This window comes from Heloderma suspectum, chromosome 3 (assembly GCF_057233095.1).
Source record: "Heloderma suspectum isolate Gila_16-S chromosome 3, 16-S_ref, whole genome shotgun sequence".
In the NCBI taxonomy this organism is placed as follows: domain Eukaryota; kingdom Metazoa; phylum Chordata; class Lepidosauria; order Squamata; family Helodermatidae; genus Heloderma; species Heloderma suspectum.
The window spans coordinates 325,473,632-325,497,654 of NC_139460.1; the positions used below are offsets into that span (position 1 = coordinate 325,473,632).

At 51.3% G+C, this 24,023-nt stretch overlaps 1 protein-coding gene across 5 annotated transcripts in view; it reads right to left on the reverse strand.

Annotated features, from left to right (window-relative positions):
* Positions 1-24,023, reverse strand: part of TNK2 (tyrosine kinase non receptor 2) — a 134,941-nt gene that overhangs the window by 94,930 nt on the left and 15,988 nt on the right. For 3 of the 5 annotated variants that reach the window (XM_084847751.1, XM_084847753.1, XM_084847750.1), the window contains exon 2: positions 20,582-20,846. In XM_084847751.1, the coding sequence (XP_084703877.1) occupies positions 20,582-20,629 (48 nt within the window). In that variant the 5' untranslated portion in view covers positions 20,630-20,846. Of the gene's footprint in view, positions 1-6,010; positions 6,090-15,020; positions 15,127-20,581; positions 20,847-24,023 lie in introns of those variants that run through there. The other 2 variants (XM_084847754.1, XM_084847752.1) reach the window with 2 other exon arrangements.

Consider the following 24,023-nt stretch of genomic DNA (forward strand, 5'->3'; position numbering starts at 1 on the left):
CATCCCCAAACAGTGTAAGACCACCAGGTCAAGATTTTTCTGGAGTTTCTTTTGCCAGCACCAGGAGAAACAGTTCTAGCCATTCTCATCTCCACCAGGAGCAGGTCTCTTGTAAAGCTAATGGGTCTTAATGGCCCATTCAAGACCAAGCCCTCCCAAAATACTTTGCATTGTAACAGGGATCGCTCAGAACAATACACTGATACTGGAAAAAAACACACACCCCTTCCCCAGCTACTGTGAGGACTGCAGCTAAGCTCAGAGGGAGCAGAGGAGGGTGGGGGGAGATTACATCACCGTCCCTCCTAATCCCAAAGTCCCACCATTTCCACTCTGTGAGTCTGGACTCCATTCCACCACTGGGTCTGATGCCATTTTTAAGCCAGCGGCTATCACCACACCTTCGGGCAGCAAATGCCAGAAGTTCATCTTCTACTTCTTTGTGTCTGCCCTGAATGCCCACTGCTCAATTTCCACTCTACAATCCCTGCAGCCTCCAGTACCCCAGGAGTGGAATATTGGGGAAAGGATTCTTCCAGGGGGGCTTAATGTCAGCCAGGTTTTACCAGAGCTCAGCCCCCAAACCTGTTCTTCTGAATAAGGCTGGCTAACTGAACCACCACCACTCAACTGGGCAGGGTAGGCCCCGGCTCCAACCTATCATTTGGCCCCATTTTCCCTAAATATGAAGCTCTCTTTTGTGGGCATCCTGATAAAACAGTGCTTATATATAGAGCAGAGGCACTGCTAACTTAAAAGCATCTGGCTCCCACCAGGAATGAAAGGGGAGGCTGACGGGGTGGGATGGGGAGAGGAGTCTGTTTACCATCAGCCTTGTGAGACACTCAAGATTCTCCACCAGAAATGGATGAGTTGTCGCTGGGAAGAATTAATCAGAACTAAGAGACAGATGGGGCTGCAGTTGCATACTCTGCACATTAAAAAAAATAAGAGCAGCCTGTTACAATCTACGCTCAGTTTCCTTTTTCAGAGCGGCCCCTCCATTCAGAATTGGTAATGGATTCTTTATATTACGGAGAAAGCTACCAAAACAAGTTTAAAATGTATTAGGGATGGGGTTTCTTTGTTTGCGAAAGCAGGGAGAGGACAGGCCCAGAGATGTCTCCCATTCTTCCATAGTTACCCCATTGAGGGCTAGAAACTTGCTCTAAAAGAAAGCTGAAATCTGATGCTGGCACAACGATGACCTTTCTTGCAGGTAGATTCTGTAGTCATGCACATGTTATTAGCCCACCCACCGAGGTTCTCAGACCAAACAAGTGTCTTCTGTACCCAATTCTGTAAAGATAAGGCCTGCTAAATGGCACATGCAACTACAATTAACTGCGATGTGATTTGCATTCATTGCATGCCTAAAGGGGGGCGGTGTTCCTTGTCAGGCACTGCCAGGCACAGCCGAAGGCTCTCAGGGAGGGTCCAGTGATGAGGCTGAAAGGCACTGGGGTTTCCAACATTTTTTTACACCTTGCATAATTCATCCTGGCCCTTCTAGTCATTAATTATGATATTATTATTATTGTATTTTTTTAATCGTTTGAGCTGCCTTGAGAGGGTTTTGATGTTTCATTAATTCTGATGTTTATTATTGTCTTGTTTTTATCCTGTGAGCTTTCTTGATAGGTGGATTTTTTTAACCCTAAAAGGAGGCCTAAAAATATTTAAAATAAATAAAATAAACAAACAGAGAAGTGCAAGAAAGAATCTGTCACTGAAGCCCCAAGCCCTGGAACATCTCCTCTTCCCCTATTTTTTTTCCCTGAGATTTCAGCAGGAATTGCCCGCACACTTCCAAGCCTGTCTTTGCAATCATGAGGTTTGCAATCATGAGGCTAGAAACCAGTGTGGTTTTTAAAGATGAAAGCTCTCATTTTCACCGTGCTGAATTATGTGCCACCGAATAAACGCATGGCCCTGTTTATGGATTCCTCCTTCCCAAAGCTTTCCTAATCTAGTATTGGGACACAACTTCTCCTAAACTGTAGAATCACAAGACCAAGAGGCCATCTGGTCTGCTACCCATCCCACCCAAGGACAGATCCCCTGCCCATATTCCAGCCCCACAGATCTCATCAGCAGCCCACAAGAGGGTACAACAGCAGCAGCAAGCAGATGTGTCACAAAAAAGAGGTGCTTATAGAACAAACATCCCTCCAGGTGACTCGTGCAAGTGAGACAAACCGCATCCTGAGTGGGAAGGGGGGGCACCCATCCACCAGCGCTTGCCCCAGTTTCTTGGCCAACAGGGGAAAAGCACAACAGCATCCTCCTTCCCTCTGACTAACACAGGGCACAATCCACCAGGATATTCTCCCACTGAAATGAACAGCAGCTGTGCCAGAACTCGTGGATTGTGCCCCATGGGCCAGATCCGTCCATTTCCCGTCTGTCCACCAGCTCCGGACCCTGAGAAAGGTTGAGAAACAGGCGCTGGACAGCAAAGGGGGATAGAAGGGCCCCTGAAGCACCAGAGAAAACAGGGCTCCCATTTACGTGAATGTGTTACCTTACCTGCATCTGGCACCTCCAAAAACACTTTCTCTCTGGGTTGCCCTGCTCAGCATCTTCCCTCCCTCTCCAATTATTAACCTGGAAAGAATCTGGACCATCTCGTTCACCCCTCCTGGTCTGTTTACACTTTTCAAAAAAAGACAATCAGGACTAACCAGCCCTCCTGTCCACTTCGGTTCTGTGTTCTTCCGCAGGTCAGCTGGGATCGCCAGAGGTATGTGCCCTGCACCAACCCTCGGATCGAGCATATGACGGAGGCAGATCATTCGTTCGTGCAGAGTCCAGTAGGGCAACTCCCATCAGACCAGCCAGCATGGCCAGTACAGCCTTAAAAACATCTGGCCAATGGTCAAGCTGGCTGGGAATGATGGGGGTTGCAATCCAGCACACTTGGAAGGTGCCAGGTTGGAAAAGGTGGGTCTACCATATCAGAGGTGGTCTGCCTATGTATACCGGTTGCTGGGAGCATGAGTAGGAGGGTGCTGTTGTGCTCATGGGATGGGCGGGAGGGTGCTGATGCACTCGTGTCTGGCTTGTGGGTTCCTGGACAACAGCTGGCTGGCCACTGTGTGAGCAGATTGCTGGACTAGATGGACCCTGGGTCTGCTCCAACATTAGGGCTCTTCTTATGTTCTTATGTGGACTGGCAGCAGCTCTCCAGGGTTTTAAGCAGAAGACTCTTCCACCTCTAGTACTCCAGACCCTTGTAAGTGGAGATTGCCAGGGTTTGACCCTGAGGCATTATGAATTAAAAGCATCCACTCTTACCCCTGTGCTGTGGACTCACCCCATTGCCCTGGAACAAGACCAACTATGCAGCCTGGAGCTCAGAACCGGAGGGGAAACATCGCACACGTATGAGCTTTCCCAGGCCCCGAGATCCTCTCAAGTTTGCATCTGGATCCAATCCTTTTCAGAAAGGAGATCTAGCATTGCCTAGAGCAGGGTCTTCCTGTTAGCAGCACCACAATACTGGAACACCTTCCTGAGAAAGACCTGCCAGGCCAACCCACTACTCAGCTTTAGGTGCCTTGGGAAAACCTTTGCATTCACGCCAGCATTCTGAAATGAGTGCAGTAATGGATTCATAATGGATGCCTCACCGTTGCCATCATGTTCTTTTATGATTTCAGCCATTACAGTTCATGTAAAAAACATTTTTAAAAAAATCAGCCTTCCCCAACCCAGTACCCTCCAGATGTGTTGGACTACAACTCCCATCAGATGAAGTCACGGTGGCAGTCTTAGTTCTAACACATCTGGAGGGCACCAGGTTGCAGAAGGCTGTCCTAGCGAAGCCCTCAGTGTCCTCTTTGACAACTCTTCAGCCCATCACATTGTAAAAGGCACCAGGTTGGGCAAGTTTTAAATATTTTAAATTATTTTCACACCTCACCTTGAGTATTTTTTTTAGAGACGATACATACATTAAAAAACACACCATAAAATGCCACCCGTTTCCCCATCCTAATGAAAACACAACTTTAGGGCCAATGGAGGCAAAGGCGGAAGAGGTGTGTGGGTGCATGCCCAGGGGAGCAGACACATGAAATGAAATCGGCTCAATGCAGCCTCGCGCAATGTATCAGAGATCACTCTGCGTGGTACGTAGCTGGGGGTTTCCTTGGCACAGCCCTAGCTAAACGGCACAGCTCGGGAGCAACAAGCAAGACATCCCCAAAATAAACATCCCACGAGGGCACTGTCCAGAAAGCTCCCTCTGTCCCATCAGACCTAGGATGTGAAGGGTATCAATGCCAGGTGAAGACCTCTTTATTTTCCCAACATTTTAGCACTTTAGTCTTTTAACTCTGCTGTTTTAAATCTGTATTTTAAATCTCTGCATTGCTGCTAGGTTTTACTCTGATTGTATGTTTATACTGTAGTTTTATGCTTTCATATTTTATATTGTTTTATGTTGTACGTTATGGTTTTGATTTTGGGGAACCGCCCAGAGAGCTTCGGCTATTGGGCGGTACAGAAATGAAATAAATAAATGCACAAATGCCTACTTTTCATGGAGAGTAAGGCTATCAATGGCTACTAGTCACAATGGGTGTATATGACCTCCAGTATCAGAGGAGGTCATATACCTCCTCCGATACTGGAGGTATCAGTATCATACTGATACTCAATACCCGTTGCTGGGGAACAGGAGCAGGAGGGGGGGTGCTGTTGCCCTCATGTCCTGCTTGTGGGGTTCCCACGGGCATCTAGCTGGCTACTCTGGGAGCAGAATGCTGGACTAGAGAGGCTTTTGGGGTGATCCAGAAGGGAGCTTCTTACGTTCTTCTGTGTCTGGCAATGGCAATCTCATCTTCAGCTGTTACAGCAGGGGCGGGGAACCTCCGGCCCTCAGGCCTAACCCACCCCGTGGAGGTTCCCCATCCAGCTTGCGTAGGCTTGGGCTCCCTCCATGGGCCCCTCATCTTGAGGCTACTGGGGGCTTGGGGAGGAGGCCGGGAGAGGAATCCCTGATCCGTGATGCTAATGCGGGAAGCCCGTGTGCAGCGATGCCAATTCCTGGGCAACGTGCTGGCTGGAACATCCCCCTGGTGGGCCAGCTGGGGACCCAATGACATTAGTGGGCATGGACCCACCCTCCGACATCATTTGGCCCGCAGAGGGCTGGGTGAGGGGTCTTCCAGCCCCCATGCAATTTCAGTTCCCCACCCCTGGGTTACGGGAAGCCAAATCCATGTGAGGAAGCTCTGGAACCACCAGGGATTGGGGCCATACCAGAGATAACCAAACAAAGCAGGAAATGTATCCCGACCCTGAATGTCAGAGATAACCTGCTTGTTCCCCTCCCAGAAATTTAGCCAGGAATGATTCCTCACCACAGCCACCAGGATGCGACCAGTTTAGACGCCTCTCTGTGCCTCTGTAACCACACAGCTGCGAAGGGGCGGGGGGAGTAAGGGGGCATGACAGAGTGACGCAAGCACTACGCACGCCTACAACATGCCCACTGCAAAATGTGACGTCGGTTTGGGGAAGGGACAGACAGCTCGCAACCGCAGGGAAACCCACAGCAAACGAAAAACATCGCAGCTAAACGCCTCCTTGGAAATCCATAATTTCCAGGAGAAAACCACGGATGGCTGCAAAGTGGCGACTGTGTCATCTGTCCCGAGGGGCCTCGACTTGCAGCTGCCCCGGAGTAAAAGGCTTGTGTAGATGGGGCCCAGGAGGCCATTGGCTTCCTTGTCTTCCACTCCTTGCAAGAGAGGCAGAATCGAGATCACAAGACATGCTGCAAACGCCAATCTGTTTCAGCATGAGGTACGCCAAGTATTATACCCTTCCTATCTTCAATCCAAGCGAGGCATCGTGTGAATATTTAAGGACCACAATCCAATTATAAATGCAATTCTAGGCAAAAGCAAAAGGAACATTACATGGCAGGCGAGAGCAACTGGTGCAGCAAAGCGGCCAGCTGGCCGCAGATAAGGAGGCCCCGCCTCCATCACGGACTCACCCAGGGACTGCAGGCCAGCCACCATTCCCGCAATTCCCCACCACCATCTGCACTAAGAGGCAAACGCTACTGACCTGCCTCACAGGGTTGCTGCACGGATTACAAGATGATGCATGTGACGTCTATGCACACTCTGAAAGTGCTGAGCAAGTAAGTGTCGAGGGTTAGTCCTATTGCTCAACTCCTCTGCCACTGTTGCATCTGCAGAGTGCAGCCAGCGGAACTTTTTCAAGTGGTGAGAAACCCTGGCACCAGTGGAGGCTGGTGGGGCAGCAAATCTGCCCCAAGGTGCAGCTCCTTTAGAGTTCTGACTGGTTCCGACTGAAACCCGGAGCAGATAGCTCCTTTAGAGTTCCGACTGAAACCCAGGGCGGATAGCTCCTTTAGAGTTCTGACTGGTTCTGACTGAAACCCAGAGAAGAAAGCTCCTTTAGAGTTCTGACTGAAACCTGGGGCGGATAGCTCCTTTGGCGCTCTGGCTGGCTCTGACTGAAACCTGGAGCGGATCCACCACCCCATTGACATTGGAGCCACCAGCCAATGTGGTTGCCCCCCACCTAAAACAGGTTTGGTACTCTGGGCATCGAGGCGCAAGGGCTCAGCTGGGAGCTCCCTCAATGGCCCGCTGTGACCAGTCTGCATCACAGCTCACATCCGCACCGATTTGAGGAGCCCTGGTGTGGCAGAGCCAGAGAGGAAAGCTGTCTGGTCAGGTTATTCTGGGCATGTTTCAACTTGTGCGACCTGAGGGTATGGACGAGCTGTTTGGCGCCCGAGGCCTGCTTGCCTGCCACCTGTTCTCCAGAATCGTACCTTTCCTGGATATTAGAAACTGTCAGGACCAGGCTTAGTGTTTGGGCCTCAGAAGTGGTCAATGCTTCTTTGAGGGAAGGGGTCATTCCTCCTGCAGTGGCAAGGGCACTATTGGGGGAAAAGAAGCAAATCTGGGCCCTATGGCCTTCGATCAGGGGTACTGAACCTCTTTCAGCCTGAGGGCCACATGCCATTTCAGGGAAGCTCTTGGGGGCCACATTCCAGTGGTGGGCGGGGCCAAAGGCAAAAGGGGTGGGGCCAGAAACACCAGCATATTTTAGCTTAAAGCTCTTCCTGCCAGTAGCTAAACCTCAGGAGAGGCATTTCAACCTTGTAGAAGCGGAAAAAATCTGCACAAAAACCAGGAAACCACCAAACAATGGGTGGCTGGGGAAAAGGGGTGGGGCCAGGGGATGGGGGCGTGGCCATCCAGGGAAACCTGGTGGGCCAGATTAGGGCCCCAGGAGGGCCAGATCTGGCTCATGGACTGGAGGTTCCCTACCACTGCCCTAAACAGTTTGGGACCAGGTTATTTGATGGACTGCTTGTACCTATATGAACTTGCCCAAGCCTTGAGATTGGCCACAGAGGCCCAGCTCACAAACCAACCAGTACTTACAATTAAGGTGTTGTTTCATGCTACAGAGCCTTTTTTGTGGTAGCCCCACCTTTGTAAGTTCGTCCACCGAAAGAGAAGCTCAGCACTTTCCCTATTTTCTTTTAGGAGGGCCAAGAAGACAATTTTATTTCAATCCACCTTTGGGTAGGATGCGAGGTTGGCTCTTGTTTGGGATTGAACCAGCCCGCCTCCTCAACAAGGGCACTCAGATGAGGCAGCAGGGGGGGCAATCTCCTGAAAACAGGAGGAGGATTTGTCCAGAGTGCTCTGAAATGGACTGGTAGTTCCTTGTTTGCCACAGGGAAACCCTGACCAAGGAATCTGGCAAACACCTTTAAGTGACCCTTAAAGCCTGTCACCATCATAAACAAACAAACAACGCTGTTGCTCTTGTTGCATTTGTCTTGGAGCATTTTATGACTGCGTGACGTTACGCTGGTCTCCATTATGCTGCAGTTTTATGCTGCTCTTTTCATCTTTACATTTCAGAACAATTTTTTCAATTACTACAGTTTTACCAAACGGATGTTATAATGCTGTTGTTCTATTGAATTATTTCTGATGTTAAAAACTTTGTGCACTGCTCTGGGAAGTTTTGAAAAAGCAGCATAAAAGTATCGTAAATAAATAAACAAAATCAAAACAGCAGGAGTGCCACAGAAAAGATACATAGATATTAATACAATATCAAGTACAATATTTACCCATCCATCCATCCATCCATCCATCCACACGCACGCACGCACCAATATAGAAGCTAGTGCTTTACAGTCAAGAAAGAGGTCCTGTGCTGAGGAATGATTTAATGCATTTACACATTCTTCGTTTCAGTTGGGGGGTGGGGGGCGCAAACTCACAGATGAGTTTTGAAGAAGGATGCAGAAAGAGAGAGAGATGGAGGGGAGAGGTGGGGTGGGGTGGGGTGGGGAGGCATCGCGTGGGTGTTCTAAGAGGGAGTTCTAGGCATAAGGGGTAGCAAGGGAGAAAGGGAAAGCTCAGCTTCAAACACTGATGTGTGGGTGAGTCCTCACTGGAATCCCAGATCAGAAGGACCTTTTCAGTGCTGGCAGGGTCTGGCCGCCTGGGTCCTAAGTGGGAACCCCTTTCACTCCAAAAAGAAGCAGTTGGCACAAGGCACTGGAGTCTCTTGGATGAGGAAGCAGCAACCCACCCACCCACGTCCAGCCTGAGCCCTGCAAGGCCTCCCTTCTCCCTCCAAAGTTCCCTTTCTTGCCAATGCCATACTGACCCTCTGGCCGGGCACTGCCACCATATCTGGCCTGGGCGCTTGAGGCAGGGAGTCTGCGAAGCCGGAGGACAGCGTGCCCCCAAGTCCTTTTGTCTCCTCCTCTTCCCCACTGGCCAGACGCTGATAATCGGACTTCTCCCCCATGGTACTCAGTGAGGACGGACTGCTGAAGTGGAAGGCTGGATCCCAGATTCCAGAGATGAGTTATGCCGCGGCACCAAACTAGACCAAGAGCATGCCAAGTCACACAGGATCTCACCTGGAAGAGGCGTCGGGGGCCATCTTTGCCCCGGCACCAGTCAGGAATGACTCAGCCCTTCCTGGTTGCTCCCAAGGCTCTCTTCCCCGCCCCCCGGCCTTTGAGTCAGAGGTGATGGAAAAGAGAATCTTCGCTGCGTTGTCAGGCTTTCCTACATCCCGTCGCCATGGCGAGAGGGGAGGCCTCTCCGTGGATGCTGTGATGCTCACTGCCAGAGGTAATCCTATGCGAGCGTGGGTGGGAGGGAGCTTCCCCAAGAAAGAGGCAGGCAGGCAGGCAGGCAGGCAGGGAGGTGAGAGAAACGCAGTGCTTCCGCCCAGCAGCCCAAATGCAGGAGTTGGATGAGGAGAAGGGGAGGGGGTGGCAGCCACTGCAAACCGCCCTTTTCCCTGGCAACCAAAGAGGAGCGGAGGCAGGAGACGTCAAAAAGCGATCCAGGGCATGGGCTGTTCAACATCCCCTGCCCAAAGCTCGTGCAGCAGAAGGAGCATGGAAACGGGGGGACGAGGATGCTCAGCAATGCGGCTTGGAACAGGGGAAAGCGGTCCGTCTGCCTTTGTCCATCGCCCACCGCCATGCAGTCCCTCCCCTTCTCTGCATCCATGCCCCCCTTCCCCCACCCCAATGCCAATCCAATGAACGTGTCCACAGAAGGGGAGGGGGCTTCTCCCCCTTGCCCAACCTGGACCAGCCCTCCTCGTCACGCATGCTGGCAGGGGGTGGGGAGTGCAGAGGGCTCTCCTGAGCATGCTTAGAAAAGGGTGGGGCAGCCATCCCCCTAATCGATGGCTAATCGATGCCCACTACATCCCCAAACACCAACCCTTTAGAGACCAGACAGGAACTACCAAAGGTGAAAATAAGGAAGAGTCCATATCGGAAAGAGCCCAGTGTAGAACGAAAACACACCTCAATCCATTAACAACAGGCACTTCAGCCAGCCGCCCCTCTGTGGGTGCTGGGCTCTGGATAGATGAGATTAGTCCAGGACTTGAAGCATATGATTTGTTCGTCACATGAGGACGTGCACAGCGGAGAGGAAATCTAGTTAGGTTAATAAAGACTAATAGAGGTGAGAGGCAATGCTATCAATTGGCCATTAACAACCATTGGTTGCTGGAGGTGGAAGCCGGGCGAGATGGGCCTTGGGTCCGATTCAGCAAGGCACTCCGCATGATCTTCCAAGCGCCTCATCCTTGCAAATTTCCCAAGAACGTTAGGGAGGTTCTGCTCCAAAAGAATGCTACAGGGACATTTGCTTCCACACAGGAAATGTGCCTGCGGGCCAAGGTCGATTATATTTACCGCCGTCGGTTTGTTAGGTTGTGAGCACAATTTTGTGGAAAAGCTGCAGACAAGTAAGTAGATGCTGATGCTGCTGACAATCTTGTGTGGCAAACGCATACGTTTATTGCGAGACATGTTGGACTCACATCTGGGAAGGCATGATCGATCACAGCTCGCAATGAAGTAAGACACATCTCACCAAAAGAAGACACATCTGTGGGCAGATCCGTGACACAGAGGGTTGTGGGAGCCACGCAGACGTGGCTGGACCTCATGCCACCATGGCAATGTGTAGATGAGTAGCCTTCAGCCCTTTTTTAAACAGAGAACCTCCTTGTTTAGGCGCAGTATACCACTGGATGCCAGTAGCTGGGGAGCCACAGTGGAGAAAAAGCTATTCCCATCAAGCGCCGATCATGGGCGTCCCTCTGGCATCCGGTTGGCCGATGTGGGAAGACAAATGTTGGACCAGCCTCTGTTATCTTCCAGGATCAGAGAGTGGCCTAATTCAAATGTTCCTGCCACAGCACAAAAGCCACCGCCCGAGGACTGCCTTTCCATGTCGCTCTGGTAATGTCCCAACACAGGAGCCGTGAGAACCAGCTAAAGAATGAGACTCTTTTGCACACCCGAAGTGCAATGGTGCCACAGGAAGGAATTACAGCCTTTCACCAGCCTGAGGCCCCTGCGGCCAGGCAGGTGGCTTTCACCTGGTGGAGCAGACTCTACAATCAGTCCAAAGCCGGCTTGCACCAGTGCCATTTTGCCTTCCTTTCTTTTTTAAAGGGTGCTTTGTTCAGAGAGAGCAAAAGGAGAAAGGCAGGAATGGGGCCCCAAAGAACAAACACGGGATCTAGGCCAGAGTTTCCCAGCCTAATGCCCTCCATATGTGTTGGACCACAGCTCCCATCATTCCCAGCCCAACACATCTGGAGGGCACCAGGTTGGGGAAGGGTGATCTAGGCAATTCCATGGTGTATGTGCAGAGTTGGGGGGAGGGCGGAGGAATTCCTACAGCTCTGTTTCCCTCCCTGAAAGTTTAATGGGAGGTTTGTCCTTCCTGGAGTGTTCTGGTGCTACCTGGTCATGTCAGTAAAGCTTTAGTGAATGAGAGAGAGCGAGAGCGCACACGTGTGTCTCTGTCTCTTTGTGTTGGCCCCACACAAGGTCTCCCCAAAGGTCCCAGACCAGAGGCAGCCTCCTCCACCTCTCTCCATGGAACTCAGCTCATCCACCAAGGCGGGCCGAGCCTGGCGGCACCGGACATGTGAAGAGCTGCCCTGCCGACACACGCCGGTCACTGCACCAGCACGGCAGGAATCCAGGAAGCGCGCCAGGCTGCGGCAGGCGGAAGTGACGGAGGCCCAGGCGAGCTGCCAGGTTTGGTCTCCCAAGCGCCGTAGGGACGCAGGGTAGACAGATGTGTGAATAAAATAAATGAAAGCTATGCAGTGGGGGAGGAGGGAGGGGTGCATCTTTCCCCAGGGAGTTCTGCTGTGTGCTTTAGGAGGGAAGGAGGGCTTTGGCCAAAACCACTCTGGCTTATTTGATATTTCTGAATGGGGAATAAATGCCCCTCATTGCACAGGCAGCGCAGTCGGAAACCATGACTCCAGAATTTAGCTTACATTCTCAGGATCGCTTTACAAGGGTTGGTTACCCGGAGCTTGCCAAAACCAGCACCTCTCTTTTCAGAGCAAAATGTGAGTGGAGCGGGGGACAGGCGGGAAGGAGACAAGGCGCTCTCTAGGGGAGTTCTATGCTCGTTCGTCCAGGGAACGCTTCACAGGGGAGTCTCATCATCTTAGGAGCAGAACAGGCGAAAAACTGGCTGCCCTCGGTCAGCCCCTCACGCCCTTCGCAAACACCGGTGGATGTTTGGGAGCTGCTGAGGGGAAAGAGCCCGCGCTCAGAGTGCCGATAGCGAGTGCTGCTGCCATGTGGCAAGTGGACGGTTGGTTTGACCGAGAGGGGAGAAAACTTGATATAATGCTCAGTTAAAGGGAGAGGCGTCGTAGCCAAGGAAACCCAACAGCCTTCTGCTTAGTTACTAGCAGTCCATCACAAGAACATTAGAAGAGCCCGGCTGGATCAGCCCAAAGGCCTCTCTAATCCAGCACTGCGTTCACACAGCCACCCGTGGGAAACCCACAAGTAGGACATGAGTGCAACAGCACCCTCCCGCTCGTGTCCCCCGACTGGTACTGCTCTGCAGCCTCCGATACTGAAGGCAACGTATAACCATCATGACAAGCAGCCACTGACAGCCATTCATGCTCTTCCAGCATCCCTCCTTATCATGAGATACCATCACCATGACCAGCTGCTAATGCTTTTTCCTCTGTGCTAATGGCAGGTGAAGGGACTCTATTGTCCTGACCTTTGCTATTCTACCTCCCTCCTTTTCACGTCCTCATATTTGGCACTTTGCTCAGTACAGAGTTGCGACTCACCTCCTAACCCTGCTGAAATGAGCATCCCCAGGAGAGAGATTAAAATATGCAACAAACGCTGCTTCTCTGATTAGCAATCACACCTTCCTGGAGCTGGACAGATGTTTCCAAGTTTAGCTGCTCCTTAACTTGGACTACAAAACCCATGCCCTAAGATCTGTAATGACGTCACCATAAAATGTCAGGACATGTCATCCTAGCAACCTCTCTGGAGCAAGGGTGGAACTACAACCTAGAAGAAAAACAGAGCTGCTGTAGAAAACATAAGCCTGATCCATAATGCGTAACATGACGCAACCAGTGCGCTGACAGCCGTGTGCTGAGCATTTCCCTGCCTCGGCTTCACACTATTGGCTGCCCCTGGCAAGAGGGCAGGAAAATATGAATCCAATATCTAAGGATAGCTCCAGACAGGACAAAACTCCTACACAGAAGGCTCTTCTATATAGAAAATCACATGAAACCCACAGGTAGAAACATAAGCTGCTGCTTTATACTGAGTCCGACCTCCGATCCATCTAGCCCAGTATTGTCGACACGGACTGGCAGCAAGGACTCTCCAGGGATTCAGGCAGGAGTTTTTCCAGCCCTTCCTGGAGATGCTGCCGGAGAGCGAACCTGAGACCTTCTTCATGCAAAGCAGGAGCTAAACCACTGAGCTCCAGCCCCTCCCAGTGTATGGCGGCTGCCATGTGTGATGACTGCACGATTATGTATTTCATTAGAACATAAGAAGAGCTGTGCTGGATCAGGCGGAAGGCCTGTCTAGTCCGGCATTCTGTTCCTAGAAACCCACGAACAGGACACAGGTGCAACAGCGCCCTCCTGCACGTGTTCCCCCGCAACTGGTGCACCGAGGCCTACTGCTCCTGATACTGGAGGTAATATTCGTCCACCATGACTAGTAGCCATTGATAGCCTTCTCCTCCACAACATTGTCTAATCCCCTTTTAAAGCTGCCAAGTCGGTGGCACATACCATGTTGAAACACATGTGTGAAATCAATACACATGACGATCTACATGGGGGAACCACAAAATTTCCTACACGAAATATTGCAACGGAATCTGTCATGGTTACTATGACTGGACACACAGAAAGAGTCTTTCACATTTTTCACATCATCGTGCTGTTGTCACACTGACCGGCACTGCCTGCATTCAAACATTCCCATGTGGGGGCTTGCACATCTACCACCAACACTGTCTTCTGGCGTGAGAGAGGCTGTGCCCCACAACGAGAGCTGTGAGAGGCAGCAGGCTTTGCTTCTCCATGGCAGCAGTGATGTTCAGGCAATCAATCATCTTGAAGGCTTGGCATCACTTCCCACCTGAAATTAATCTGATGTAAGAAATGATACATGGATCCTGTGAGTATAACGTCACAGGTGATGAGCACACAGAGCCCTGTTTCAGCCCGTCTTCACGCTGTGGGAAACAGCTGCCTATTTGGACACGGCTGTCCACTCACAGCCATTGCAAAACTGGCAATTATGCAGCCATCACACATGTGACTACATGCAGTTTCCTGCGTGGAAGCAACTGTGATGTAGGACCTACAACGTGTGCAATGCGACCTATGAACAATAAGATAATAAATCCTGCTTGGCATGTATACAGGACATTTCAACCATTCAAAGCACTAAGCTCACAGACATCATTTCATTAATTCTTACAACAGCCTTGTAAGGTAAGCCAATATCATTATCACCATATTGCAGATTGGGGAGGGGGGCTGAGGCCAAAGGACACATTGCGAGTTAATGGGGGAAGGAATGTTTGAGGTAGCCGCTTCCCAGCTGATGCGCACAGCTGCTATACCACCCCCACACACATACACACACCTCTCAGTGCAGTGACATCTGCATTCACGTGTGACAATAGGAGCAGGGGGGAACCTGCAATTTCCCGCACTGAAGTTGACACCTGTGTAGGAAATTCATTAAATGCAAAGCAACCACATACAGTGACTATTCACAGGAAGAATAATGCAGCTGATGATCCAGATTAATTAGGGAAACCGCTGTTCCCAAACACACTAGATTGTCCCCGACAGGCCCCCCCCCGCCCACCCCCCAGCATTTCGCTTGCAGTCTCTGAGCCGTTGGCAGTCAGTTTCAGCTTGCGTTTAGTCAGTTTCAGTCTCGTAGGAAGTTAGGAAACAGCCTGGGGCCCACCAGAGGGCTGGAAAAAACAAAGTTGTTGTGCCCCAGCCTGTGAGACTGGTTTGAAATCACAGTCCAAACAATGCTAGACATTGTCACCCTCCCGCCGAGGGATGGAAGGAGGGCAGCTTCCGGATGGCAGGGCAGCTTCCGCATCGGTACTCACCTCCTGCATCTCTTCCGGAGGGATGTCTCCAGGCTCAGGTGGCTGCTTGCCTGTCACACATGCACACACACATCTGGCCAGGAGTTCTGCTCCCCAGCTCTCTCCCTCTCTCCCAGCCAGGCTGCCTCTCTCCCCATTGGCCAGTCAGTCACATGACAATGACTTCACCCATCCTGGCATGCGAGGAGGAAGGTGACCATTCAACTCATTACCAACGGCAAGGCAGGCAGGCAGGCATGGGGGTGGCGTCAGAGTTTCAGTGACACGCTCCGCTCACCAGGGAGCTGCACCGGTTGGGTTGGTTTCCCTGGAAAGGCATGCATGTGCTCACAGCAAAAGCAACACATACACCACACAGAGTCACTCCCAGGAGGCTCCTATAAATCCTGGAGAGCAGCTGAGAGCCTGACCTATACGCCCATGTTAATCCAGCACAGCATCTATCCCTTAGCGCTCAGCATCACTGTCCAGGAAGATCCTCTGATCAGGATCGCCAACTCCAGGCTTTTGAAAGCCCATTCTGCATCAGACATATAAGACCCTGCAAGTTCTTTTGAGGGGAGTATGACAGACTAACTATTGCCAGATTTTGCTGATGGGGAAGGAACCCTACTAACGAAGTCAAGAGTCTGGAGAAGGGGGGCTGTAGCTCAGTGGCAGAGCCCCTGCTTTGCATGCAGGAGGTCCCCGGTTTGATCCCCAGCATCTGCAGGTAGGGCTAAGAAAGGAGCCTGCTTGAAACCCTGGAGAGACTCTGCCAGTCAGTGTCGACAATACTGGGCTAGATGGACCAAGAGTCTGAGTTTGCCACCTTTCTGCCCCCGTCCCAGGTTCTGTGACTTTAATGGCTGCATGAAAAACATTCTATAGACAAAGCTTCTCCCATCATGGCACCACCATGCTGGGGAAGCACCACACCTGTTGAATTTCTGCCCATCACACTACTCTGTCAGGAATAAAGGGGACAACTCCATCCAGAGCCCAGTGATGAGAACATGACCTGGTCTGGCCCACCTACAGAACTCACCAGCGGGTCTCAGGTTGGCCCTGTCCCACAAGTGAAGCGACGGGCTAAGGGGACCAAGCCTCTGGTGAAAATGGCACTCCTCTAGAGCACTTCCCAGGGTCGGGTGCCATCCTGAGACCTGATCAGCGAAGTGAGAGAGTTCAAAGACAGACCTTTGGGAGCAAAGAGGCTTCCCTCCTCCTTTCGGGTTTGGCAAAGCCATGGCAGCTTTCCCAAGCTGTCACCAGTAGCAGCCTGAATTCTCTTTCACTCACATTTCTGCTCGTGACGATTTCCAGAGGGTAGCTGTGTTTGTCTATAGCAGCAAAAACAGCGAAGAGTCTCGTGGCACCTTCAGGATGAACACGCTTACTCTGGCATAGGCTTTCATGGACTCTTGTCTGCGCGTTAATTGCCTTACCTGGTGCCAGAATGTTTGTATTATCAGCAGCAACTCTACTGTGAAGAACTACGGTTAATAATGCGATTGTCTCAGAATGCTGTATCCTGGCCCTCTTCCCCACCTCTTAAAAAAATGGAAAAATAAGAAAAAATAGGAGATGGTACTAGCATACAAAGCTCTAAACAGCTTGGGACCAAGATACCTGAGCAAGCACCTCCTCTCTTACCAACCTGCCTGGTCACTGAGGTCATCGGGGGGCTTGCTCCTGGTGGTTCTAAATGGACAGATGGTCCGATTGGAGTCCACCTAGAGAAGAGCCTTCAGTGTGGTGGCCCTCTTCCTATGGAACTCCTTGCCCCTGGAGGTCAAGCAGGCGCCTACACTGTGCTGTTTCTGCCTCCTCCTCCTGAAAACAGTTCTGTTCCAAGAAGCCTTCCTTAAATGACCAGCCATGGTTTCTATTGGCATTCTGTTTTTAATAATTTTGATATGGTGTTTTAATCTTGTATCTTTTAATTATTGTATTTCTTGTGTTCACCATTCTGGAATCTGTTTTAGATGGGGAGCGGTATGCAACTGTTATAAATAAATAAGTAAATAAACCCCCCAGAAACTTCTAGACGCTATTGTTGCTGAGATAAAAAGCCAAAATGAGGAAGGACAATTTCTAGGAACAGAAATCCTACACCCATAATCCTCTCCCCTAGTTCTGTGGAAAGCCTTCTAAGCTGCTTTCCCTCCCCACCCTTGTCAAATCCTTCCAATATGACTAATACAATATGTCATCCCTCCTCCCCTCCATGAGCTAGAGGATTTCATCAGATAAGCAGAGGAAGTGGCTCCTAGGAGTACGGCCTGAGTTGAACACCCAAACCGCACTCGTAGCTTGCAAACCTAGGGTACTTCCAGAGGAGGCTATCAACGTGACGCTGCACATTCTCTACCATGCTTTCTTTCTTTCATTCATTCTTGCTTTCCATATTTATCCACCACCTTTCAGGGCTAACCCTCCTGAGGTGGCTTACGGTATATTAAAAACCACAGCGCTCAGTGATTATAACATCACTGCAATCTATAAAACCACCATCTAAAAATATTATCCCAGCAGAAGTTAAAATAATATCAACAGTTTAAAACAGAATATATGGAAGACCAGGCAGCATTGATGACTGCAACCTCTAAGACTCTCAGTTATTCAAAGTGGAGAGGATCTGACTGATTCAGGATCCTCTGCCCCCATTGCCAGCAGACAGGGTACAACCCTTCGGAGTATTTTCTCCGTCGTTCCCCCTGCAGCACTGTCTCGGCACTGCGGCTCCAGTTGTGCAGACCTTCTGCTTGCAGTCCCTCCACTTTGCGTACTTGTAAGGAACAGAGGAAACGCAATCCTCCCCACCCTGGGCCAAAGTATCTGTTTGCCTAGGGCAGCGAAGCGGCTCCAGACCACCCCAATACCATCCACATGCCAAAAACAGTTTGAAGTGGCCCAGGAATCCTACCCGCCTGCAGACGGTTCAAGCAAGTGAGCCAAACCTCATATTGCATGTGAAGGCAGAGAGAATCCAAACTGTAAAAAGCAACATTGGGTAATCAAGCAGTACCAATTCCATCAGGGTGCAGGGCAGAGAGGGAGCAGGGCTATTTCATCAACTCTGCCTTTGGCTCTCCCTCACCTATCCCCTAAGGGCAGCCATTCCATCAGGCTACCTCAGCTGTTTCCAACTCAGCAGGTCATTATAAGAGCTGTAACTTTCGGAGCTGGTGCCAGAGTTTGCTTTTTTCCCTCTTCCCTCCCCGTCGCTTTTTCTTTTTGAGTTGTGTCTTTCTTATTAATCTGTAAGCAGCTCTGCAAACAAAGCAGCTTCAAACATACATAACAAATTACTGTCTCACCCCAGATATGGTGACGAATTAGACTCTAAGGAACCCAATGGATCATTCATAGGATCAAAGAATCATAGGGTTGGAAGGGGCCTACAAGCCCATCGAGTCCAACCCCCTGCCCAATGCAGGAAGCCTGATCCCCAGGTGGTCTCCCATCCAAGTACCAACCAGGGCTGACCCTGCTTAGCTTCCGAGATCAGACGAGATCAGGCACATCCAGCCCAATGCACACACGTGTAGACACAATTTCCTCTCCACAGCAGGAGAGAGTGGAGACGAATTCCTGACGATCTGACACTACGAGAACTGGGGGACTTGAACGGGGGACTGTGGAAGAGGACTCTGGACTCAGGACTGGGCTCCCTGCTACCCTGGCCCGGTCTTGGCTTGGGAGCAGCGCCACCTACCGCAGAAGGTGGTATTGCAGCTACCAGCTCAGCAGGGATCAGGTGACACAGGACTGGCGTCGGGGAAGGCATGGTTGGGCAGCTGCGGAGGCCACACCCTGAGAGGGGCCCGCGGCTGACCATCGGCACCCCTGGCCATGCTGCTGTTCCTTTTTCATCGCTGCCCAACTTCTTCCTCTGGTTTAGGAGACCATGAGCAAGTGATGCAAGGGAGGGAGAAGGAGCCAAAACCGCCCCTGCCAGCTCATCTGCCTGCCCTTTCCTTTGACAGCAGTGGGGACTGGGCCCAGCAGCAGCAGGAGAGTGGGCGAGGTAAATGGGCGAGGAGAAGGAAGGGCACTCAGTGAGGACAGCTTGCCCCGAGCTCCCCAAAATCTGGAACCAGCACTGAGTTCACACCAGCCATCTCCAGCCTCGTGTGCTCCAGATGTTTTGGACTTCAACTCCTGGCAGCCCTAGCCAGGGTGGCCAGTGGTCAAGGATGCTGGGTGTTGTAGTCCAAAACATCGGCAGGACACCAGCTTGGAGAAGACTGGCTTATACATCTTTTAACGCAAGATGAGATTCTCCCGAAGTCCCAATCCCATGCGGGAAGGCACTCGTGGGCTCCTTGCAGCACTAAAGCCATGGAGGAGAGGTGCGCTGGCAGGAGCCGATCACAAGAACTGACACCTGGCCAGCAGGGCCAGGCTCCCAAACAGAAAGAGGCTCTTGCAAAAGGGAAGGTGGGCGGTGCAAGGCGTTTCGTGCAAAACACGGAGCTTCCAGGAGGGACCAGAGGCCCGGCTGCTCTCCATTCCCCACTGGAGATTCTTCTTCCAGCAAGGGACTGGCAGGAGATGCGGCTTGGTGGTGGGTGCAAGGGTTGGGAAATAGGTTTCAGATTCCTAGGCATCCAAGAAAGTACGTTCTTCTTTGGGGCAAGCGCTGCATTTTGCACCATCAGGTCACTATCTCATAAGATCCAGCATTTGCATGGCTTTTATATTGCCATACTGGCCAGCCTTGCAGGGCCGTTGCAAGGATCGCAGAGATGGATGTGTGGGAAGCACTTTGATGCACCACGCCAACGCGGAGTCTTAACGATTACGGCCACTGCGGATGCCCCTCCCTCGGCTGCCATACTTGTTCTTGTTCACTAGTGCCACATAGCGCCAAGGCAGCACCTCCTCCACAAATTCTCCACCTGAGCTTCACAGGCGGGGCGGCATCACATCTAGCTGCACAGGTGAGACCTGCTTCTGCAGACAGAGGAGGAGGAGGACGACGGGAAACCAGGAGAGCTATTTATATCATCCATTTTTTATTATGCATTCTGGAAAAACCACCACTGATCAGGGTAGCCAATCCTTGGCCAGATGGCCTAAGGCAGCTTTATTTTATTTTATTTTTTTATTTATTTTATTTATATCCCACCTTTCTTTCATCATGGAACTCAAGGTGGCTACATATGGCTCCCAGGTGGTCTCCCCTCCAAGCACTGACCAGACCCAGACCTGCTTGGCTTCAGCAATGTAGCTGCCTCATGTGCCTTCAGACTATGCCCTGGGACCCTGCAACATAGTGCCCTCTGGGGGGGTGTTGGGGGTCAGACTACAGCTTCCATCATCCACAGCCATCTGCCCAGGGTGATGGGAGTTGTAGTGCAACAGCTCCTATGGGATGCCAGACTGGGGGACACTGACCGAGGTTTGCAGTCTTGTGCGAAGTTACTTGGGAGTCCCACGGAACTCAGTGGGGCTTACTTCTGAGTAATCCAGGATCAGGCTTACTCACACAGGATCAGGGCTGCAAGAGAGGTCCTTGCCGCAACTTTGACTTCAACACAGATGATTGATTCGCGGCCTGCATGTTTCCCTACCTGAGGCTGTGTTGCTTGGGTCATCTTCGACGTTTCTGGTCCCAGCATTTGCTTTCTGCCCAGGAGCCAGTGCAGGAGGAGGGTGGCCGGCCCTTTCGTCCTACTTCCCCACTTCAGCTTTCCAGGGTTTCTTGTCCCAGAACACGAGATCACTGATCTAAGCACCCAGCTACTTCAGACTATTATGGTCTAGCTCAGGCAGAGGATTGAGAGGCCACAAAGGGTTTCATCACAGCACGGTCCATGGAGGCGAGTCACGCAGAGCCTGCAAGAGGGTGAACAAGAGAGATTTCAGTGGCCCAAGAACTCTGGCCAGCTTAATCGTGGTGAGCGATGGCTGCTAGGATTTGATACAGAACAGGAGGGGGGCCTGGAAAATATGGGCTTTGACAGAAAACACTGGATCCATAGGCCTGGCTGCCTGGCATGCTCCATGACATTAATGTTTCTAGTCCTCAGTTTTATATCTCTCAACCCCTATTTTCTGGCTTTCTTGCCTTGCCTCTCTTTACATCCCACTCTTGCTTTTGACTTCCTGCACAAATTCATCTATTGTCAAACCCCTTTTCCACCTCCCATGCCCATTTCCTTGCCTTCTGCCATGCAGTTTGCTATGCCCTGAACAGCCATGCCCACCATCTCCCAAGCCACATACTGTCCTTCTTGAAATAATTTCTGGGGGGTGAGACCCACTTCTTTAGCAAAGCCTCCCTTGAACTACTGTAGATGGCTTACTCCCATCATTCGGTGTCCAACACATCTACAGCGCATCAGGCTGGGGAAGTCTACCGTAAATGCACAATCTCTCTTTGTTTTGCCAGCCCAATAACGATAATAGTACTAAATGGTGCACACATATGTAATCTCCATGAACTTCACAATAACCCCATAAGGCAGGCCAGTAGTATCACCTCTGTACTGTGGGGAGGGGGTTGAGCCTGAGAGAGCAGCGGCTTGCCCAAGGTTTCCTAGCAAGTTCATGGTGAGGAAGGGGTTTGGTCACATCCCAGTTCAAAACTCAAGTATTTCAGCCACCCTGAACATCAAGCTTCTAGTCCTTAATGTTATGCCTCTAACTCTCCCCTGCACGTTTGTCTGCTGCTTCTGGTGCCAGCTGCCACCACCCCCACTCCCCATCCTAGATGCTATTTTTTCTTATTGCACTGATAAGCTTGGACAGAGTCACCAGCTGGCCCTGGGTGCAAGTGAATGGTTGGGGAGATACAGGTTTTATGCATTAGCCAAGATTCCCCCACCAGCACATGAAGAACTGAAGGTGGAGGATGAAATACCTCACTTCCGTGTATCTGCCCCTACCATGACACCCTTGGCTGGCAGGCATAAGTTGCAAGGGTGTGAATGATTCACAATTATTTGAGTTCTTACCCTGCACCCCTCATCTCCTTGCTTTCCCCACCACCCTTCCGCTGGGGACCTCAAGGCAGCCTGCATGGTCTCCCATCTCCCCCACCCAATTTCATCCTCACAACAACCCTGTGAGGTAGATGCAGCAGAGAGAAACAGGATCAAGTGAGAATCTTGGCTAAGTAATTTGGCAAAAAGAAACTCTCTACATCAACTTCTGTAAATCCATGATCTTAGTTTTGCCTGACTAATAACGAGAACAGTCCGTAATAGTCTGCACCTATGTTATCCCTATGAATCGAACAAAAAACCCATAAGGCAGGCCAGTATGATCATGACTGGGTTTTGTTTTGTTTTCGTTTTTTTGCCCAAGTGAACAGAAACTGACCTGGCACATTTTGCTCCCTGGAGAGCTTCCGCTGGAATGGAAACCAGCTGCCACCCTTCCTCTCCCCGTGCAAGTCGCTCATGCCCAAAGCTTCTGCCCAAACTCCACACACACCCCGGCCTCGGGCGACCCCACCTTCTTCAGGAGGTGAAAATATAAACATTGGCTCAGAGGTTGAGAGACAGAGGATGACACGGGGCTAAGACCAACAGGAAAGATGGCCAGGCCGGGCTCTGGGGCGGCACAGAAAAAGGGCTAGCGGCCAGCAGGGGTGGAACAGAAAAGGAAACAGCCCTGGTGTTAGAGGTTCACAGAGAAAACGGAGGTCTGAGTTGGGAGAACGGGCCCTAGCCTAGCGGTGGGCAGAAGGAAGGCCTGGATCTGCTGGTAGATCTCTGGGCAATTTGCAGTAGATCCGCGAGGATTTCTCACTCCTGGTTGTTTAATGACAGCAGCAACAAAACAACTCCCCTCCAGCCCTACATGATACAGCTGGAATAAGGGGATCTGGCAGGGTACCCAGGCGTGGATTTTCCTGTGGACAGACTGTAAGCTCCGTTCAGGTTTGGGACTCACGCAAGACAAATTCCTGGGCTCAGAATTCTTTTGTTCTAACAGTGTGTCTTTTGCACACCCAGATCCGGCTGGTGTAATCGCAGGGTTCTAGTAAAAAACAAAGTAGACCCCACCAGCCTGAAGTCTGCCCACTCCTGCCCCAGCTCAATGGCCGAACGCGCCGCTCGCATGGAGAATGCCTCGTGTTCATGGGCTGCTGTCCCCAGCTTTCTGGAAGGGCCAGGAACCCCCCCCCCCTGCCAGTTAACGCCCTGGTGAGCCCCTGCCAGTTAAGAGCACACAATGACCGGGATCACACAATCACCGCAGCCCAGCGCAGCTCAAGGTGGGTTGTAGCACTTGCTGGCAGCCCTTCTGAATGTTCAAGCCACGGCGGGCAGGCACTGTGGCTTGACGTGTTGTGCAAACCCAGTGAGGGCTGATTTAGGGTAATGCGAGGGTTGTTTAACTGATGCACAAGCCACCCTCGCCAGATTCACACCACACAATAAGCCACGGCGATTGCCTGTCACGGCTTGAATATTCAAAATGGCTGCTGGCAAGCACCACACCCCACCATGATTTAAATAAGCCACGGTGGGCTACGGCAGTCATGCAAACTGGCCTGCTAGCAGGCTTGCTGGGCTGAACGTCTGACTCAGTACCCGGCAGTGTCCTACATTCCTGTGGGGCTCACTCCAGGTAATCTAACACAGATTAGTTATCCTTTAACTCCCAATCCGGTGCCCTCCAGGTGCTTTGGACTTCAATTCCCATCAGCCCCAGCAAGCATTCTGGGAGTTGTCATCCAAAACATCTGGAGGGGACCAGGTTGGGGAAGGCTGGTGTAGAGCCTCAGGCCCAGGACTAAATCCTGCCCTCCTGGGTTTCCCAGATGACCATGCCCCCTTGGCCACACCCCTTTTGTTTTTGGCCCCACCCACCTCTAGAAAAGAATACAACCACAAATAAATGAATAGAGTGCGGCCCCCGAGAGCTTCTCTTATTCGGCGTTGGCCTGAAAGAGGTCCAACACCCCTGCTGTAATTACTCTATTGTGCTGCCAAATCCAGGTCAATAAAAGGGTGCGCCTTACTCCTGCCCTTTCAACACATGTGGGGATTCTGATCCAGG